The sequence below is a fragment of the Pseudophryne corroboree genome, chromosome 4 (assembly GCF_028390025.1).
Source record: "Pseudophryne corroboree isolate aPseCor3 chromosome 4, aPseCor3.hap2, whole genome shotgun sequence".
NCBI lineage: Eukaryota > Metazoa > Chordata > Amphibia > Anura > Myobatrachidae > Pseudophryne > Pseudophryne corroboree.
In genome coordinates this window covers 451,020,618-451,042,456 of record NC_086447.1, presented here as the reverse complement: position 1 = coordinate 451,042,456, position 21,839 = coordinate 451,020,618, and the positions used below count along the sequence as shown (strand labels likewise).

Genomic DNA, 21,839 nt, shown 5'->3' with positions numbered 1-21,839 from the left:
GAGCCCAGTGTACCTCGCAGAAATAGATTTAACAACGGTAAGTTCTTACCATAAATCTTGTTATTTAGAGGTAAAATCCAGAGGTAGAGCTTTGTCCAAAGAGAGATCCTTTAGGGTGCTGAGTACTCTCAGAAGTCTCTTGCGCCCGTGTGTGCAAATGAAGTCAGAATTGGTTGTGGTGCTGCAAATTACTTTGTTATATAATATTGGGGCCATAATACAAGGATCCCTCTGAATTTTTGCATGTTGTGATCAGGCAATCTTCCCAAGTTAATTTGAATTCAGTGATGTCCAAAGATAAAAAGTGAAAAAATACTGAAGTGGATGTATACTTAATAACCACTGTTTTATGTAATGTGCCATATTCTAAAAGCTCTAAAGTATACACTTATGGATTTCTTTTATTGAGTCAAATATATTTTATTGATTTTCGTGAGAAAGAAACTAAACAAAAAAACGAACAACAAAAACAATAGGCCTTACATCATAAAAAGTACAATTCAGACATACACAAAATGTTAAGGGCAAGATATTCACATAAAAATATACAAATGAACATACCCACGATGTGGTGAACTAGCAGCATATACAGATTTGTAAATCTTGGTGCAAGTGAGTTTAGCATTACAACATATCTACAATCGGTCAAAGCTTTCTGGCCTCCCAGCATGCAACAGGCCCGTCCTTATATATCCCCGCCTCCTGCTCAGGCAAAGCAGTTTTTTGTTTGGTGCGGCAGGAGCCGGACCATGGTCAGAGGGCTGCTGGTTTTAGCAGCCCTAAGCTTTCTTATTTTATTTTTATAGTCTTACTATTTTTTTCTGAGCAATCTTTCTAAACAGCGTCTTATACGTACCTTAGAAAGAGTCGCTCCAACAACTCTCCGCCAGGTCGCGACAACGCTTACCCATGAGTACAGTGCTGTTTCGGCGGGCGTCTATGTCGGATGTACTTGCAGGTCCAGCAGACGGTACCAGGCTGTGGCTGGAGCACGGGGAGAAGGTAAGGCATCGGTTCTGCTTAGAAGGGCAATACGGACACAGCCACACTGTTTTGGGAGGAGACTACTAAACAGTCGCTGACGTGGCTTACACCTCGGGTGCACAAACGCTAGGCCTTAGGGATCATAGGCTCCAGGAATAGTATGAGGCCGCTATCCCTAGGGTTGATGTCAGCAGTGGGTAGTCAGACGCTCTCCTGGTCGCCCCTCCCCCGGTTCATGACCAGTTTCTTCCGAGTCTCCCGCCATGAACTGTTTCCTGCTTCTGTCTCAGATGCTGTACACGAGGTGACCCAGTCGCAGCATAGGCGGCTGTGTGACTGGTGCATCTGTGTCCACTGATCGTCTGTGTTCACTATAGGTTCATGGAGCGACAGTATACACTAGTAGCGTCTGGATACACTCGGCATTCGCTAACGTATTGATCAGTCCTGGAAGCGAGGTGAGTCTCCCTGTATCCCACTCTACTGAGTACGAGTAGTACAGCACTTAAGGGGGTCATTCCAACCCGATTGCACGCTGCACTTCTTCGCAGCCGTGCGATCGGGTTGGAACTGCACATGCGCGGCAGTCGCATTGTGCAGGTGCGTCATTGCCCGGTGACGTCCGTCACCAGGCAGTGACGCTGCTGCCGAAGAAAACGGTCACAGCGGCGACCGCAAGAAGATTGACAGAAGGTGGATCCGGGCGGCAACTCAACAATTTCGGGGAGTGGTGAGTCCAACGCAGGCGTGTCCAGGTGTTTGGAGGGCAGATGTCTGACGTCAATTCCGGGACCTGCATCGTTGGATCGATCACACAGGCTAAGTAACCCTTAACCTGGTCTTCTTTTACAGAAACCTTTTTTTGCATAGCAGGGCTGCACAAGCGTTCGTAGCCCTGCTATGCAGAAATACACTCCCCCATAGGCGGTGTCTAGTTGCTCGCACGGGAAGCAAAAAGTTGCTATGTGCGATCAACTCTGAATGACCCCCTAAGTCTCTATCTACCTTTTTGAGTATGAATAGTTAGATAAGTGCCTATAGGAGTCTGTATACATATACTGTGGTTTCTTTTGCAATGCGTCTGAATACGGTAGTTCTGTTTAAACATGATTCAGTAATATGTTCTCCTACATACTTGAAATGTAGTTGTAGTTGATGATGTGCTCATATTGCTTATTATATTAATGTATAACATGTTACGGACTGCTAGTGTGATTGCTGACTTTACTATATTCCGTCAGTTTTGTTTTATTCTGATCCTCAATGCTGGTGCATGGGTAGGGTTGGATTGTATGTCACTTGAAAAAACTTAAAGTGATTACAGTAACAAATTGTGTAGTACACTGTGAAAGTGTTGATTATTTATCATGTCTAAGAGTGGCAAAGGTGAAGAAGATACACTCACAGCAACACCAACACTCATATGTTTGTCTTGCAAAGCTGTATTATCCTCTCCGGATCTGGTTCAGAATGGTTTGTGTGCAAATTTTTTAGCTTTCACCAGGGGTTCTTGAAAAATACAAAGCAGTTTCAGGTGCAGGTTGATCCACCTTGGGCTATGGGGGTAATTCCAAGTTGATCGCAGCAGGAATTTTGTTAGCAGTTGGGCAAAACCATGTGCACTGCAGGGGAGGCAGATTTAACATGTGCAGAGAGTTAGATTTGGGTGTGGTGTGTTCAATCTGCAATCTAATTTGCAGTGTGAAAATAAAGTAGCCAGTATTTACCCTGCACAGAAACAAAATAACCCACCCAAATCTAACTCTTTCTGCACATGTTATATCTGCCTCCCCTGCAGTGCACATGGGCAATGGATCAAGGAAGAAGGTTGCCTGCCAATAAATATATTGGAACTTCGGGCCATATACAGGGCACTGATTCAGGCAAAGAACATTCTTCGGGGGAAACTGGTCCAGATCCACTCGGACAATGCGACGGCAGTAGCGTATCTCAGCCATCAGGGAGGAACTCGCAGCCGAAAAGCGATGATGGAGGTAAGTCACACACTAAAGTGGGCAGAACTTCGTCATCCAGCCTTGTCCGCAGTATTCGTTCCGGGAGTCCTAAACTGGGAAGCGGATTTTCTCAGTCGACACGCCATTCGGGCAAGCGAATGATCTCTACATCCAGAGGTCTTCCAGACTCTAGTAGACAAGTGTGGGTTGCCAGAGATGGATCTCATGGCATCCCGTCTGAACAACAAAGCGCTCGCATATGGGTCAATAACAAAGGATCCCAGAGCAATCTTTGTGGATGCCCTGTCTGTGAGATGGGACTTTCATCTGGCTTATGTGTTTCCTCCAGTCACCTTATTACCCAGGGTGGTGAGAAAAATAAAGCAAGGCAAAGGTGCCTTGATACTAATAGCTGCGGCCTGGCCCTGAAGGCATTGGTACACAGATCTGCAGAGAATGTCGATGGATGCTTCACTTCTGCTCCCTCCACGTCCAGATCTACTGATGCAGGGTCCTTGTTATCACAGACATCTGGACTGTCTTTGACGGCGTGGCTCTTGAAAGCTCTATCCTGAAGTCAAGAGGATTCTCACAACAGGTAATTCAAACTATGCTTAGAGCAAGGAAACCTTCCTCAGCTCGCATTTATCACCGAATATGGCAAACCTATATTCATTGGTGCAGTGAACGGAAAATGGACCCCAAGTCTTTCAGAGTTTCCAGGGTCCTTCAGGCAGGAATGGATAAAGGTTTGAAGGTGGCTTCCTTGAGAGTGCAAGTGTCGGCATTGACTGTATGGTTCCAAAAGAAAATTGCAAACTTACAGGATGTACGTATTTTTTTTCCAGGGAATGCTGCGCATTCAACCTACTTTTGTTTCTCCTACAGTGCCTTGGGACTTAGGTCTAGTCCTGAAAGTCCTTCAAGTTGCCCCGTTTGAACCACTTAATAAACTGGATCTTAAATGGTTGACAGCTAAAGTTCTCTTTCTACTGGCTATGGCGTCAGCTAGAAGAATATCCGATTTAGGGGCATTATCATGTCGTTCCCCATTTCTGATATTTTATGCAGATAAAGCAGTTCTCAGAACTAGATCTGGGTATCTTCCGAAGGTGGTGTCTAAATTCCACCTTAATTAAGAAATTGTAGTCCCGGCTTTTTTAGGTACCGGGCCTTTCTGCGGGAGATGCGTGGTCCATGCATTAAGGGTCTACGTGGATCGTACCAGTGCCATCAGGAATACAGATTCTCTTTTCAAAATCTACGGATTTCACAAGAGAGGATGGCCTGCTGATAAGCAGACACTGGCAAGATGGCTTTGGATGACTATTTCTGAAGCATATTCTCAAGCTGATCTCCCTGTTCCAGCAAATGTCTGCTCACTCTACTTGTAAGGTAGGTCCATCATGGGCAGCACAATGTGGTGCTGCAGCAGAACAGATATGTTAAGGCAGCCACATGGTCTTTCATTAACACATTCATTAGACATTATGCCATGGATACCTTTGCCTCTCATGACGCTGAATTCGGGCGAAGGATTCTCCTGTCCAATAAGGAGCGTCCCCACCACTAAATTGCTTTGGGAAATCCCATTGTTATCCTGTGGATAACCTGTGGACCCTGCCGGAGAAATATACGTTATGGTAAGAACTTACCGTTGATAACAGTATTTCTCCTAAGTCCACAGGGATCCCACCCTGACACACCTGATTTGAGGATCCTTTTACTCACTAACCACTTCCTTCTTGTACAGAAGGGTGTGCATGTGTGTTCTATTCGCCTGATTAGGGCTATCTATGATGTTCCTGCCTTGATCTTTGGAATACAACTGATTTGCCTGAGCCAGGAGGCGGGGATATATGGATGGGCCCTTTGCATGCTGGGAGGCCTGAAAGCTTTGACCGATTGGTGCAAATCCGCTGTCGCTTCATCATATCCCCATTGTTATCCTGTGGATCATGTGTACTTAGGAGAAATACCGTTATCAATGGTAAGTTCTTACCATAACGTGTATACAGGTTGAGTATCCCATATCCAAATATTCCGAAATACGGAATATTCCAAAATACGGAATTTTTTGAGTGAGATAGTGAAACCTTTGTTTTCTGATGGCTCAATGTACACAAACTTTGTTTAATGCACAAAGTTATTAAAAATATTGTTTTAAATGACCTTCAGGCTGTGTGTATAAGAAGCATAAATGAATTGTGTGAATGTACACACACTTTGTTTAATGCACAATGTTATTAAAAATATTGGCTAAAATGACCGTCAGGCTGTGTATATAAGATGTATATGAATCATAAATGCATTATGTGCTTAGACTTGGGTCCCATCACCATGATATCTTATTATGATATGCAATTATTCCAAAATACGGAAAAATCCGATATCCAAAACACTTCTGGTCCCAAGCATTTTGGATAAGGGATACTCAACCTGTATATAAGAGAGTTTAGCCTAAAGGCGTGTACAAATGGTGAGATCCTTGCTATGGCCGAATTTGACTATGCTATTTCTCTTGAACTCCCCGGACCCCAGCACCACCGATTTTGACTAACTTTTCTTGAGATATGGACTATGTGTGCTTAAGATTTTGGCTTACAGTATGTGAGATTTTAGCTTATGTGAGATGTTATTGACATGAGAGATGAACTAGATGGTACACCAATCTAGCAAGGATTGACTTGCCTGCACAGTCTATCTTTTCTTGCGATGCCGACCTGGCAGGACCGTGCATCGGGATCGCAAGGTGACTTTCACCTTGCGATCTGCACTAACTTTTCTTGTGATTTTGACTATGTAGTCAAAATCGAAAGAAAATATCTCACCGTGTGTACACACCTTTAGTGCCAGGATCTTTTCTAAGATCTTGATGTCAGTAGAAAGCAGCGAGATAGGTCTATACGAATCCACCCTCCCTGGATCCTTATCTGGTTTTAAAAGCACACAGAATCAGGCAGTGAACCGAATTCCAATAAGTCATTGAACAGAGTAAGCAATTTGGGGCCATAAAAGTCGATATACTTTTTATAGAGCTCAATAGGTATTCCGTCTGGCCCTGGTGCCTTGTCTCCAGGAAATGTTTTGATGGCAGTGTCAATCTCTGCCAGTGACGAAGGGAAATCCAGGAATTCAGCCGCCTCATTAGGGAGTGAGGGCAGTGGTATACCATCAAGATAATTACTTATTTCTGTAATATCAGCTGTCCATCTCGTACTGTACAGGGTTTTATAATAAGCAACAAATTGGTCCGCTATTTCAGGGGTTTTCACACATGTTACATTATCATCCCCACGTAATGCAAGGACAGTGTTAGAAGTTTTATCTGTCGCCGCTAAATGTGCTAGATAAGTACCAGGTCTGTCGCCTGTGGCATAATATGAATGTTGGGCAAGCAACCAGGCGTACTTAGAGGATACCAGCCCATCATGTAAATATTGTATTTCTAGGGACCTGCATGACGCTTCAAGCTCTAGTTCCTGGCGTTTATAGCCAGCTTTTAAAGTAGAAACCCGTCTAATTAAGGAGCCACATATATAAAGGCTTTTAATGCGTTCCATAGGATTGTTGGCCAGCAGTACCCCCATTCAGCTTCAGGAACCCCCACCATGCGAGTTCAAGCTCCGCACCAGTGCCCATCTGTGAAAGCCAGAACAAGTTAAATTTCCAAAATAATTGCCCCCGGGTACCCCCAGTATCCAAATTCAACAGTATTGGTGAGTGGTCAGAGATACCTGAACATCAATAATTTTAGGAAGTAAACAGGGGGAGACCAGGGCCATATCAATCGTAGAAATGGAGGAGTAAGTGGGTGAAAAGCACGAGACCTGGCGAGCAGCTGGATGCCTTGCCCTCCAGACGTCCACCAAACCCATACCCTCCACTAACATTGCAAAGTTACCCGGATGTGGACGGGACACAGTAGTTTTGGTGCTGAATCTATCCACACCTACATCCATGACATTATTAAAGTCTCCAGGGCAGATAGTGGGAATGTTGGGGTAAAGGGCCATAAAATCGGCAGCCTTACGCAGAATCTCCGGAGAGTACCGTGAAGGAATGTAGATGGCTAACAATAATAAAGACATAGAATTTATCTGACATTTAAGAAAAATATATCTACCCCACTGATCCACCTGAATCTGACCAAAAACAAATGGAACAGATCTGCGAACCAGGATGGAGACGCCTCTGGAATGGGAGGTATGTGTGGAGTGGTACGACCACCCGACCTACGGCTTTTTAAGAGACAAAACTTTGGCTCCCTCCAGGTGCGTCTCCATAAGACAAATATCTGTGGATACGCTTAATTTGCCTAATCACTAAGGCCCTTTTAATTTTATCATTAAGGCCCACACATTCCAGGATAAGAATTTATGACTAAGCGACGCCATAACACATAATAGTATGGGGTACTAAATCGGCCCAAAATATCAAAGCGACTTGAAATAAATAGAAAGTTAACGCTTAAAAAAACAACAAACTAAGTCCTCCCCCCTTCAATAAACCCCCCCCCCCACCCTGTATATCGGCGCAAACTTAGGCATAACTAATCCCTAAGAACCTCCCACGGACTAAAAAACTAGTAAAGAGGACAAAAAATACAGTGGTCAAAGGCATGCATTGCTCCCCCGCCTTATTCTAACCCCCTAGGGTCAAATAAGCACCCAACACCTGAAAATACAGGGGCCCAATATCAAGTGTAACGGTTAACATACGAACAATGAAATCTATATTGTCCCCCTAGAAAGAAGAAATGCAGTAAACATTAATGCAACAGTCGTGTACATATATACTTATCAACATAAACTGCAGTCCGGACAGCGGTAGCAGTCAGTCATTTGCCAGAGCGTGCCTTGCCGGGAACTGCCTCCCGTGGGGTCAAAAATAATTTGGTTCTCCTCCCGCAACCACCCGCAATTTCGAAGGAAAAAGCATAGCATAAGGGATATTGAGTTCCCGGAGACGTCTCTTAATTGGAAGGAATTGGGCTCTCTCCTTCTGAATATCAACCGCAAAGTCAGGGAAAACTGCCAGGGTAAGAACCATATTCTGATCTTTGTAATGAAGGAATTTAGCTATAAATGTACAAGGAGGAGACCCCCCGATGGTAGTGGTCGCATAGGGAATCTATGTGCTCGTTCCACTGCGTATTGTGATGTAAAAGCATCCGTTCCAAAGAAATCTGTAAGCCATTCTCCAGAAACTGTTCAGGTGCATACCCCTCTTCCTTTTCAGGCAAGCCCACAAAACGAATGTTATTTCTCCTTAGACGCCCGTCCATATCGGTTAACTTTTTCTGCTCCTCCGTCTTCTGGGATTCAAGGGTAGCTGTGCGTCGGCCAAGCAGAGCCACAGTGTCCCCAACAGTGGAAATGCGGGTTTCCACCTCCCCCACTCTCTCTAACTCATTGCAACTCCTGATGGAATATAGACAGATCCAATTGCACTTAAGTGATCTTATCAGCCAGCCTGCCTTCGCTGGCATTAACTGCATCCAGTACTCTTTGGATTGCATCCTCTGAAGCCTCAGGGGGTTTGGAGCCAGCACTCGTAGCTGGAGAAGGGGGGAGAAGGAACAGTCTTGGGACCCCTCTATTCTCTTAGTTTGCGCAGGGTGATTTCTAGCTAATCTTTCCAGCTTGGCCGCAGCCTGGCGAGTCTTCCCCAAAATGATTAGTATTCTATATAGTCACCCCTAGAGGTAGCTGCAGCACTAAACGAGAAAAGTATGGTGAAGCAAGCAGGCAGGACTCCAAGCACACTATGTTCACATATGCAGAATTCCGCACTACTTAGAACAGCAGGAGTACCAAATTGAATGTGTGCCACGTAATAAAGAAGAGTCAGTGTTGTATCAACAAATCAGGAAACGCACGAATGGTGGGCAGACAGCCTCCAATTGAATATATATAATGAAAGGAGAAAAAAGTCACAGCAATATATTCCAGTTCGATAATATGCAGCAGGGAGCCTTTGCACAGGCAATACTGAACAGCTGGAAGAACAAGGGGGTGGGAGCTTTGTCCCTGAGCTCCCAAGCCCTCTAGTGGCACAGGAGAGAGAGAAGAGGAAGGGGGGCCTCTGTGCAGCTTGTCTTGCCGCCCAGTTGTAAGGGCACACAGGGGCCGCCCTACAGAGGATCACCCCTGACTTGGAAATGTACCTGAAGGCTGTGGAGGGGAAGTCCCAAAGCAATAGCACCGGCAGTGGTGCTCAGAGGCTGCAGCTGGAGGTTCCAGGGAGGTTTGCTGGCGTTGCCACATCCCCCCCCCCCTCCCCCCGCAGTACCCCTGTGTGTGCAGCAGGAGATCCAGGGCTGCAGGGAGCGCGGCTCCACCAGCGCTATCCGGAGGCAGCGGACAAGAGGGGACACAGCCCAGTGGACGGCAGCAGACACCCAGGGCAACCGCTACGGCGACCGGAAGTAGTGCAGTGCGGCCAGAGTTAGTCGTGGCCTGAGCAGGGGAGTCCGGAGCCGCGCACACAGCAGCGGTCCAGGGCAGTAGTGGGAAGCCAGGGAGCGCCCTCCACACACAGCCGCAGGGTCCCTCTCGGCAGCCCAAAGGAGGATGTAGTGGCAGCGCACAGGGCCCCGCCGTCACGGATACAGCGTCCCACGTGGCGTGGCAGTAGCTAGGCCGGAGTCATCCTGCCGGTCCAGACACCCGAGCACAGGAGCAGACCGGGCCAGAAACACTCCGGCAAGTGCACCCCAGATCAGGCAGCTCCGGGTCACTTTTTAACCCAGGGGGGGCCGTCAGGATTTGTTGTAGGATGTGGAGAGCTCAGCACAGTACGTGCTTCTCCATGCCTATCGTAGCCACACCCCCGAGCAGGGCCCTCTTAATGATCAGTCTCATTTTATTACTGTTTTTGTACCCAGTTGGAAAGTGTAATGGAATAAGCGGACACTAAAAACAATAGATGCTTCTAAACGCACAGTGGGAGTTGGCACCAAACCTATAACAGTAGCTCTTCTTCTGGATCGCTAATCTCAAATAATCATACATGAGATAAGGAATTCCAACTGGTTTACACTAACATCAGAATTACAGAGGAGTATTAAAACCTACTGGGTGGCAACACATTAAGTAGTTCTAAGGTGTAAGGGATTTGCCTGAATTTTCGAGTTAAGAATGACTGTTGGAATTCCATTTTTAAAAATAATTCTTACTATTGATTAATACTCTTTCGAATTAATATTGTGGATCCTATTTGAGTGAGATGAGTGGCCAATACATTGCTAGTACATCGGCAGAATCCTCAATATGACTGTCCGTACAATTGCTGCACAGGCCGCCGGTGACCGACAGTCCAACTGGGTGCCACATGTAAATCCCCACCCAGTTGTGACGTAAGACACAAAACATCGGGCTGGCGATCTGTAAGTGTGTATGCACTTACCGATCGTCAGATAGGTCTGTCCGGCCGACCCGTCAGGCCAGTGTGTACCCAGCATTACGCTTTAGAATCTGGTGCACTTTTATAGTGGTAATTGCAGTTGTGATGGACTATTCCTGATTGATGTGCTGTTATTATTTGGCTTAAGACTCGCTTGATACGTTGATTGTATCGGAACTACATATATCATGTATAATTATCTCACGTTAAAATCTATCCAGTGTAAGTGGTGCTGTAATGTGTTTTGAGAGAAGACTTGCATGATTTAGAGTTATGCCTGTTTTGAAGCATCTGCTATTTTTATATAGCTATTATTTGTTTTCTAGTAACACAATTCATTTGATATTTTTAGTACGAACTGCTTTGTTGGCTATAATTGGATTCATGCCTACCAAAGGGGAAGGTGCCATAGGTTCTCTGGATTACACACCTGAAGAAAGGAAAGCACTTGCCAAAAAGTAAGCCAATGTATGCTCTACTTGCACAATAGTCTTCACTGGGAAAAAAATAACTTTTTATTTTTTTTATTACTCACAGTACTGTTTTAACGGGTTGGGAACCGGCGACCAGTGGTCGGGATCCCGGCGGTCAGCATACAGACGCCGAGATCCCGGCTGCCAGAATGCTGGCAGGGGGGCAAGCGCAACAAAGCCCATTGCGGGCTCATTACGCTCGCCACGCTGCAGCTCTGTGGCTCGCTGTGCTCGCCGCAGGTTCTATCCCCACTCTGTGTGTCGTGGACACCCACGAGTGGGAATAGTCCTGGGCCCCCTGCCGGCATACGGGCAGCCGGCATCCTGGCGTCTGTATGCTGACCGCCGATATCCTGACTGCCGGGCTGATAACTACATCCCGTTTTTACTATTGTGCGGAAATACTGTGATTTAATTTCAAATATAAAGTTGTTGAGGCTGCATAATAGCATACCTCCCAACTGTCTCGGTTTTCACGGGACAATCCTGTTTTTTGGGAGCTGTCCCGCTGTCCCACCCACGGGCCGCAGTGTCCCGTGGTGGGGTGGGGGCAGTTGGGAGGCTTCTGTCACTGCTGCTCTGCTTAGCAGAGCAGCAGTGAATAGACGCTGTGCGCATGCGCACAGCGTCCATTCACTGGAGGCAGAGGGAGAGGGGGCATGCCAGCAGCTCACAGAGCGCTGAGCATGCCCCCTCGGTGACTGAATCAGGGGCGTGGCTCGCGATTGCGGCTTTCCCACGAAGCCATGCCCCCTTTTCACAGGTCACGCACCTTTTTCAAAATCGGGCGCGGCTACGCCGCGCAGATGTCCCGCTCTGCTTGGAGTAAATGTTGGGAGGTAGGTAATAGCTAGTGTTTATAACACAGTTTTTAGAAAATAAGACTCATGGAATACTCCTTGGTACCATTCCTTATTGTAGTGTATTCTATCCTTAGGTCTCAGGACTACTTCTGTGAAACATGTGGGATGAGCATGAAATCTGCTCTGCTCCCATTGAATTCAGAATCCAGCTGTGATGACCGAGAAGCCCGGGAACTTGCTAGACAAATCAGCTTTACGGTACATACACCAAAATATTCATTGTGACCTGCTTTATCTTTCTACTGGTGTGGATGAATGATACGTACGCATATAAAGATTACATTAGGTTATATGTCAGACGGAGTGCCATCCACCTGGTACAACATATTCTGCTAGTGAGCTTCACCTTTTGTTTATGATTATAGTCACTTCTGTAGTACTAAATTAGTGAGAAGAGTGCAAGCCTAAATGAGGTGAAAAATGCACCTGATGGAAGGGATCACATTGGAGGCTCTTATATGTAAAATAGTGCAGTCTGAATAAATGAATTACGATTTATTCTATTTTATGAATTTAATTAAATCCTAATTCTCCACTATAAGTGTAAAACCTGATTACCTGCTTCGGTCTCTGTGATGGGTGATGGGGTATATATTAACTAATGCTTTTCTTGATGACTCCACTCCACTTATGATATCTTCTTTATCTGGCTGGGTCTACGGGTTATCCACAGGATAACGTTGGGATATGCCGGAGCGACAGCGGAAATGGCACCAACATGGTCACAAGCTTTCTGGCCTCCCAGGATGCATCGGGGCTTCACCATATAGTCCCGCCCACTGACTCGGTCAAATCAGTTTTTTGTTTGGTGCGGCAGGAGCCGGACCATGGTCACAGGGCTGCTGTGAATAAAGCAGCCTGAAGCTTTTATTATGTTATTTTTATAGTCTTACTATGGTTTTTTGAGCGACTTTCCTTAACAGCGTCTTAAACGCATACTGGAAAGAGTCGCTCCAACAACTCCCCACTGGGTCGCAACAACGCTTACCTTCGCGGTACAGTGCTGTCTCGACGGGCGACTGTGTCTGATGTTCTAGCAGGTCCAGCAGACGTAACCAGGCTGTGGCCGGAGCATGGGGGGAAGGTAAGTCTATGGATTTCCTCTTACTAGGGGGGTCCGGACACAGCTACACTGTATTGGTGGAGACCTACAAACAGTGTGTTGATGCGCCGAACATCTTGAGTGCGACAGCGCTACGCTCTAGGGATCATAGGCGCCAGGACTAGGTAGAGGCCGCGATCCTTAGAGTTTAAGTCAACAGGGGGATTCAGACGCTCTCCTGGCCGCCCCTCCTCCGAGTTCATGACCAGCTTTCGCGCGTCTCCCGTCCATGAACTGAATGACCTCACTTCCGTCTCAGACGCTACCACGAGGGTACTCGGTCGCAGCTTAGACGCTGCGGTTGTGTACACTAGAGATCCCGCCTAGACCGAGTCGCAGACCTTAGCGTCTGCATACACGTGGAAGTCGCTGAGCGTCCATGTCCGTCAGTGAGCGACTGTGTCTTTCATCAGTTATCAGGCGCGGTAGTGTACATCAGTAGCGTCTGAATCCACTCGGCGTCTTGCGAGCATATTTGCTTGGATATGGAAGTGTGGTGAGTCTCCCTGTATCCCGCTCTATGGAGGAAGGGTATACAGTACTAAAAATTCTCTCTACTTATTAGTATGAATTGTTAATTTTAGTACATATTGCATATGAGATCTGTAGAATTACTGTTTCTGCATATTATGTTTGAAAAAAAACCCCAGTTAAAAACAGAAGTACAATTTTCCTGCTTACTTGTAAGTTGTTATGGGGGTTGTATTCTCATATGACAATGTTTAATGCCTTAACATGTGACTGACTGCTAGTATGTGTGCTGACTTTTCTATGTTGTCAGTCCTGTTCTGACCCTCAATTCAGGTGCACGGTTGTGGTCAGATTGATCTCACTTCTATATATCCATATATAGGTGATTTTCAGTCACAAATTGTGTAGTCATTAACAGAATATTACCATGTCTGTGAGCGGCAAAAGTGACGAGGAGAATTTATCAGGCACTCCTACATCACTAACATGCTTATCTTGTAAAACTGGGTTAATTGGAATGGACCAATTGGTCACTTATTAGGGGTTGTGTGCGAACTGTTTTGCTTTTCAGCAAAGTAAAAGACATGAGTTGGTTCAACCACCAACAGAGCCACCATGGAATATGTTCGCAAAGACTTTATCTTCAATAGCGGATAGGTTAACTCCAGTAGCACCACCTCAAGTGTTAGGTTAAACTATTAACCCATACATGCAGCTCCCTTCCTACGGCTTGGTTCCAGTAGCCTCTACAAGCAACCAAGGGACAGGTAAGACTAAGACAGATGCGTCTATGTGGCAGACTACACAAGATGATACAACAGATGATGATACAGTATATTCAAATACTCCGTATGATGATCAGTCGCAGAGTTTTAGTTTAGAGGATGTAGCTGAACTGATTGTTGCTGTGAAGGCTGTTCTCTCTTTGGAAGAGCCAGCCAAGACAGTGTCAAAATCTGAAGCACCTGTGTTTTAAACGAACAAAAGCAGTTAAAGCTGAATTCCCAGCGTCAGATGAACTGACGGAAATGATGGAAGAATCCTTGGCGACGCCCAGTAAAAAGTATAAGATTCCGAAAAGATGGAATTCTTATCCATTTCCAGCTGCGGATTGTTCGAAAAGAGAAGTTCCTCCAAAAGTAGATGCACATGTGCTGCGACTTGTGCATAAATCTGCTTTACCACTGTCATCTACCTCACTAAATGATGTCACAGACAGAAGGGTAGTTAGCTTCTTGAAAAATATATTTTCTCTCAGCAGCAGTGGTAAGACCTGCTATGGCTTCGGCTTGGATAGCAAAGGCAATGGGCGAATGGATAAAGGAACTAGAGAATGACATCTCTTCTCCTAATAGGGAGCCATTTAAGACAATCTGCCCAATACTTGGAAGAAGCGGCAATTGACATGGGTACAATCGCTTCTAGTTGTATTTGGATATATACCGCACCGGTGTATAAAAATTATAGTAATGAATATACTAAACCAAAATTAACAGTTATAAGGAAAGCAACGTTTTCCAGTCATAGTTTGGCGGTGCACCCTGAGTCAATAGGGCTGCTAACAGAAACAGAGAAGAAAAAAGACTCTTTTCTGGGCGCACTCTTTACTTTTTAAATAATAATATAAATGTTACATAGATAAGATGAAAATAAATCTAAGTATAAAATATAACTTTTATTAACATCTTGGAATAAAAAGGTTCTAAATCTGTTTCATCAATTTTTGGCATTCTTATTATATTGATACAATCGGGACCGATTACACTAAATTCAGCACTGATTTGTTATTAATTGAACATTTATTTATTCTTACATCATAAGTTTGTGTTATTGAGGATTGATACAATTTTGTACTAATTCCATCATTCATTGGATTGTTACCTAATTTTTGACTATTTTATATCTTTTTATTCCAAGATGTTAATAAGTTATATTTTATACTTAGATTTATTCTTATCTTATCTATGTAACATTTATATTATTATTTAAAAAGTAAAGAGTGCGCCCAGAAAAGAGTCTCTTTTTTCTTCTCTGTTTCTGTTTACAATCGCTTCTAGAGCATCATCCTTGACGGTAGCCGCTCGTAGAGCAATTTGGCTGCGTACTTGGAAAGCAGATTCAGAATCCAAGAAGGAATTGGAAGCATTACCTTTCATGGGTAATATATTGTTTGGGAAACGATTGTCAGACATTCTAGAATCGGAAGCTGAGTCGAAGAAGGTCAGATTTCCGACTAGTTATAACCCTAAGTCTAGGGGTTAAAAGTTTTGGCCATTTCGATGGCAAGGCAAAGCAAAGGCTAAAGAGGAGTCTAAGCAACCCCAGTTCAAAACTAGGGGTAGGAAGCAATGGGCTACCAAAAAGCCAGCTTCAAAGCCTGAACAGAAACCATCAGCCTGAAGAGACGGGCCTCCGCCTGGAGGATTCCAGGGTTGGGGGCCGACTCCTTCGTTTTGCACACATATGGCAGCAGTCGACAACAGATGCTTGGGTGCAGAAGGTGGTATCTCAGGGTTATGGGTTCCCATTCAGGAGGCAGCCTCCTCAAAGATTTTTTTGCACCAGCCCGTCTCCTATAGAGTTGAAGGCCAATGCCCTACAAGCAGTCCAAAAATTACTGCAGTCAGGTGTGATTGTCCCAGTACCGCCATCACAAAGCGGACAGGGGTTTTACTCCAATCTATTTCTGATCCAGAAGCCGAATGGGTCATTTCGACCAATTCTCAATCTGAAAATGTTAAACAAATACATTTGGATCCCAAGATTCCACATGGAGACATTACGGTCCATAATGTTGGCTATGGAACCGGGAGATTACATGGTATCTCTGGATGTACAGGATGCTTACCTACATGTGCCTATAGCACTGTCTCATCAGTGTTACCTCAGGTTTGCCATCCTCCAGGAACATTTTCAGTTCCAAGCTTTGCCCTTCGGGCTAGCAACAGCACCCAGGGTGTTTACCAAAATCATGGTGGTTATGGCAGCTTGTCTTCGCAAGCAGGGGATAAGAATATTCCCATACCTCGACGACCTGTTAATCCTAGCACAATCGCAGGAGTTACTTTTGAGCCATCTTCAACAGACAATAGTTTGTTTATAGAGACACGGGTGGCTCATAAATTGGGAAAAGTCGTCTCTGAATCCGTCACAGCAGATGGTTAATTTGGGGGCCATATTGGATTCAGACCTACAGAAAGTTCTCTTTTCAGAGAAAAAGATAGTCATGACTCAGGAAGCGTTGCACACCCAGACAATGTCAGTCCATGCAGCAATGCGACTGTTGGGTCTGATGGTATCAACCTCCAGACCACTACAGCACCTTATTCTGACCAAATGGAACGGAAATCATCAGACGATAAAAAAGCAGATGATAAAGTTTCCAGTAAACGTAAAAAGGTCTCTAGCGTGGTGGCTACAGACAGACCATTTAAACAAGGGGAGAATGGCAAGTCCTGACAACAGATGCCAGTCTGTAAGGCTGGGGTGCGGTACTCGGAAGCCTTTGGTTCCAGGGAAAATGGACCATAAGGGAAAGTCGCCTGCCAATAAATCTGTTGGAAATAAGGGCCATTTATATGGCGCTAGTTCAGGCAAAGGACAGTCTTCAAGGAAGACCGGTCCAGATTCGCTCAGACAATGTGACGGCAGTAGCGTACCTCAATCATCAAGGAGGAACTCACAGCAAAAGATTGATGGAGGAAGTAGCCCCCATTCTAAGATGGGCAGAACTCCATCTTCCAGCGTTGTCAGCAGTGTTTGTCCCAGGTGTTCTGAACTGGGAAGCGGATTTTCTCAGTCGACACACCATTCAGGAAATCGAATGGGCATTACACCCAGAAGTGTTTCAGACAATAGTGAACAGATGGGGTCTACCAGCGATAGACCTCATGGCGTCTCGTCTAAACAACAAAGTTCAGAGGAACGGATCGAGAACAAAGGATCCCGGAGCGGTCCTTGTAGACGCACTGTCAGTAGAATGGAAATTTCATCTGGCATATCTGTTCCCTCCAATAGCTCTGTTACCCAGAGTAGTGAGAAAAATAAAACAAGCAAAGGGAGCAATAATTCTGATAGCTCCAGCTTGGCCAAGAAGGCATTGGTACACAGATCTACTGAGAATGTCCGTGGAAGCACCGATACTGCTCCCTCAACATCCAGATCTGCTAATGCAGGGTTCTTGTTGTCAGTCATCTGGATCGTCTGTCTTTGACGGCGTGGCTGTTGAAACCTCTATCTTAGAAGCTGGAGGATTTTCAGAACAAGTAATCCAAACTATGCTTAGAGCAAGAAAGCCTTCTTCAGCTTGTGTGTATCATAGAATATGGCAAGCCTATATTCATTGGTGTACTGAAAAAAGTTTGAATCCAAGATCTTTTAAAGTATCCAGAATTTTGGATTTCCTTCAAGCAGGATTGGATAAAGGTTTGAAAATAGCTTCCTTGAGAGTTCAAGTATCAGCGTTAACTGTATGGTTTCAGCGAAAGATTGCTGATTTACAGGATGTACGTACTTTCTTTCAGGGAGTTGTACATATTCGTTCCTCTTGCAGCTCCCTGGGATTTTAATCTAGTTCTTAAATTCCTTCAGGGACCTCCGTTTGAATCACTTAAGAGAGCAGATCTTAAATGGTTAACGGTTAAAGTACTTTTTCTACTGGCAATGGCGTCAGCCAGAAGAGTGTCAGATTAAGGAGCGTTATCGTGCAAGTCTCCTTTCCTAAGTTTTTTTCCAGACAGAGCAGTTCTCAGAACGAGATCTGGTTATTTTCCGAAGGTGGTTTCAAAGTTTCACCTTAACGAAGAGATTACAGTCCCAGCTTTTCAGGTATCGGGACTTTCTGCGGGATAAGCGTTGCTGGACGTAGTCCGAGCATTAAGAATCTACATAGATCGTACTAGTGCCATCAGAAAAACAGATTCTCTCTTCATCCTCTACGGATTTCATAGAAGAGGATGGCCTGCTAGTAAACAGACGCTCGCAAGATGGCTCCGAATGGTAATATCAGAAGCTTATTCTCATGCAGATCTCCCTACTCCGGCTAATGTCTCTGCTCACTCTACACGTTTGGGTAGGTCCTTCATGGGCAGCACAACAAGGTGCTTCAGCAGAACAGATTTGTAAGGCAGCCACATGGTCTTCCATAAACACATTCATTAGACATTATGCCTTGGATACTTTTGCCTCTCATGACGCAGACTTCGGGCGAAAAGGTCCTCCTGTGTAATCGGGAGCGTCCCCACCACTAAAACTGGCTTTGGGAATCCCAACGTTATCCTGTGGATAACCTGTGTACCCAGCCATAGAAATAGACGTTATGGTAAGAACTTACCGTTGATAGCGTGATTTCTCTTATGTCCACAGGTATCCACAGGGGTCCCACCCTGACGCACCTGATTTGAGGCTCTTGACAATCACTAAACCTCTTCCCTCTTGTATGGAAGGGTGTGCATGTGTGTTCTTATCTCCTAAATAGGTTTCTACCTGATGCTCCTGCCTAATCGCTGTGGAAAGAACTGATTTGACTGAGTCAGTGGGCGGGATTATATGGGGAAGCCCCGATGCATCCTGGTAGGCCAGAAAGCTCGTGACCGTGTTGGTGCCATTTCCGCTGTCGCTCCGGCATATCCCAACGTTATCCTGTGGATACCTGTGGACATAAGAGAAATCACGTTATCAACGGTAAGTTCTTACCATAACGTCTATTTTGTCTTCAAAGAGAAGTGTTAACCAGGGGTAAACTCGGGAGTGTAGGCGCAATCAATCCCGTTTCCTACCCTTATCTGTATAAGATAGAACAAAATTACATGGAATATAAAAATAAATAAATAAGGGTGGGAGTATTTATTAAGGAAAAAAACTGTAATAGAATGCAAGTTGTTACCAATTCCTGAGGAATTTTATTTCTTAACTCGTATCATAATATAACTTTACATGAATACATTTAGGCAATAGATACAAATATGCATCAGCTGTGCACTGCCCCAAGCAATGTCACAGACTCCTCACCTAGCAACACTTAAGTCACTTGCCTAGATTTTTAATTCTTATTTGCAGTTCCAACCCTCTCTAACCTAATATCTAAATGACTGTTGAATCTGGACCCTGATACCCAATAACACCTGTGCCCCAAATCCTAAATTCCCTTACCTAACCCCTTAACAAACACGAACCCTTTTTACCACACTCCCAACTCCATTCTCTCGGTCTCCCTGCCACTAACACTCTAATAAATACGAAGTATAAATTAACTTCCACTTTAAAGGTCATAAATTCAGATAGTCTTAACATCTTATGGCCTCTTTCATTGGTGCACTGTCTGGATTATGAAGTTGTTTCTCTTTTAACCTTTGTATAGTAACTCAAGTGGAAAGTCTGTTTCCTTACTGCCCCAGCTAGCAACTAATGAGCTGCACACTATTAATATACACAGCTGTGTCTGTGTATTCTCTACAGAACTGTTACTTTAATAAAGTTTCTGTGGTAACTCGCCTGTAACATATACACTTCTGTGTCTGTGTGGTGGCATACAATAGTAAGATAACACTGCAGGGTTTTGGAGACTGCCCAGCAAGGTGTTAAACAGGGTACTACTACCATAGGGGTAATTCAGAGTTGATCGCAGCAGCAAATTTGTTAGCAGTTTGGCAAAACCATGTGCACTGCAGGTGTGGCAGATATAACATGTGCAGAGAGAGTTAGATTTGGGTGGGTTATTTTGTTTCTGTGCAGGGTAAATACTGGCTGCTTTATTTTTACACTGCAATTTAGATTTCAGTTAGAACACACCCCGCCCAAATCTAACTCTCTCTGCACATGTTATATCTGCCCCACCTGCAGTGCACATGGTTTTGCCCAACTGCTAACAAATTTGCTGCTGCGATCAACTCTGAATTAGGCCCATAGTCCTGACGAGTCTAAGGTTCAGAGATTCAGACTCGTGGCTTTGGGCTGCTGTGAGGCTGATCGGTAGCACAGACATCCTCTGCTGTCGCTTTCCAAAATATCTCAGTCACTCGTGGTTGAATTTCGGCAGTACCACCTCCAATCACCCCCTATAGCTGCTTATTATCTTTGTGCCTTTACCACTCTAGTATCACTGGGATACTCTAAAGCAAATCATTGCCACCTTACAGATTGTTGACGCTTACTGAACGTGAACTTATATCTGGGGTATGCTCTCTTTTCATGCCCCTCTTTTTCATGCCCCTCTCCTTTTCCCGCTCTCCTGAAACTTCTGAGCCAGCGCAAAAGTTATTGTCTCTACCAGTGTATGCAGTAAAGCTCAGGAGCATCTGCAAATTGGAGATGCAGGGTTGCAAACCATAGTTCAGTCTAACTTTGATTAGACCAGTGGTTCTCAAACTGTGTGCCGTGGCACCCTGGGGTGCCCTTAGAAACTTGCAGGGGTGCTTTGGATTGGTGGTACAGGACCAACTCAAATATTTTATGGTCCATGTAATAGGCAAAACCAGTGCTGGTGGCTGCCAGTCATAAAATATGTGGTCAAACAAAAGCAAATCTTGTCCGTCACCACACAATAGAACCTGAGGATGACATATAAACACAATTTGCTTAATTCAATGTTTCTTTCAAAATTTCTCAATAAGACATTTATGCCCTAGGGGTGCCATGAAAAAAATTCTGATGCTGTAGGACGCCATGATTCAAAAAAGTTTGGGAACCTCTGGAGTAGACATTTACTTGTCTTAGATAATGAAAGTTATAGTTGTTACCACACTGGAGTGGTGTCCTGCTAGATTTCTAAACAAGGTTGGTTACAATTTGCCGGTAAAATTAAATTAGTTTATATCCACCCGTATTCTGTGCCCAGCTGGGTCTCTCTGTGTACAGGTTGATCTTCATTTTATCTGTCCAAAGAATGCTGTTTCAGAGCTGGGCTGACTTTTTTTAGATGTTTTGGCAAAGTCTAATCTGGCGTTTCTATTCTTGTGGTGAACCATCTGTATTTGCTTTTGTGAAGTCTTCTCTTTATGGTAGACTTTGATAATGATATCCCTACCTCCTGGAGAGTTTTCTTCACTTGGCTGGATGTGTTTTTTCTTTACTATGGAAGGTTCCTGTAATTATCCATCACTGTTGACTTCTGTGGATGTCCAGGGCTTTTTGTGTTGGTGAGATCACCTGAGCATTCTTTATTTTTCAGAATGGACCAAACTGCTGATTTGGCCACTACTAATGTTCCTGTTATCTGATGGATGGTTTTGTTTTTGCAGCCTACCGTTTCACTTGCATTGAGAGCTCCATTGACCGCATGTTATGGGTACATAGAAACAGCTTTCAAATACAAATGCCACGCTTGGAATCCGCTCCAGATCTTCTGCCTGCTTAATTGATGAAGAAGTAGCAAATTCATAACCCAGACATGTCCATGAAACCGCTTTTGAGTCAGTTGTCCAATCACTTTTGGTCCCTTGAGTAAGAGGAGGCTGCATAAAAAATAGCTAGAATTCCTAAGCCCTTCCTCTAATTTGGATATGTATACGCTGTAATTAAAGCTGATAGTCTGCATTTTAAACCACAGTAATTGTATACTAAAATTTTAATATTTTTTTGTAAACAG

General features: G+C 44.6%; 1 protein-coding gene across 3 annotated transcripts in view; it reads left to right on the top strand.

Annotated features, from left to right (window-relative positions):
• The window catches only part of UBE2J1 (ubiquitin conjugating enzyme E2 J1), a 68,013-nt gene that overhangs the window by 29,720 nt on the left and 16,454 nt on the right, over nucleotides 1-21,839 (top strand). For all 3 annotated transcript variants that reach the window (XM_063916975.1, XM_063916974.1, XM_063916976.1), the window contains exons 5-6: nucleotides 10,699-10,804; nucleotides 11,757-11,880. In XM_063916975.1, coding sequence (XP_063773045.1) covers nucleotides 10,699-10,804; nucleotides 11,757-11,880 — 230 coding nt within the window. The remainder of the gene's footprint in view (nucleotides 1-10,698; nucleotides 10,805-11,756; nucleotides 11,881-21,839) is intronic.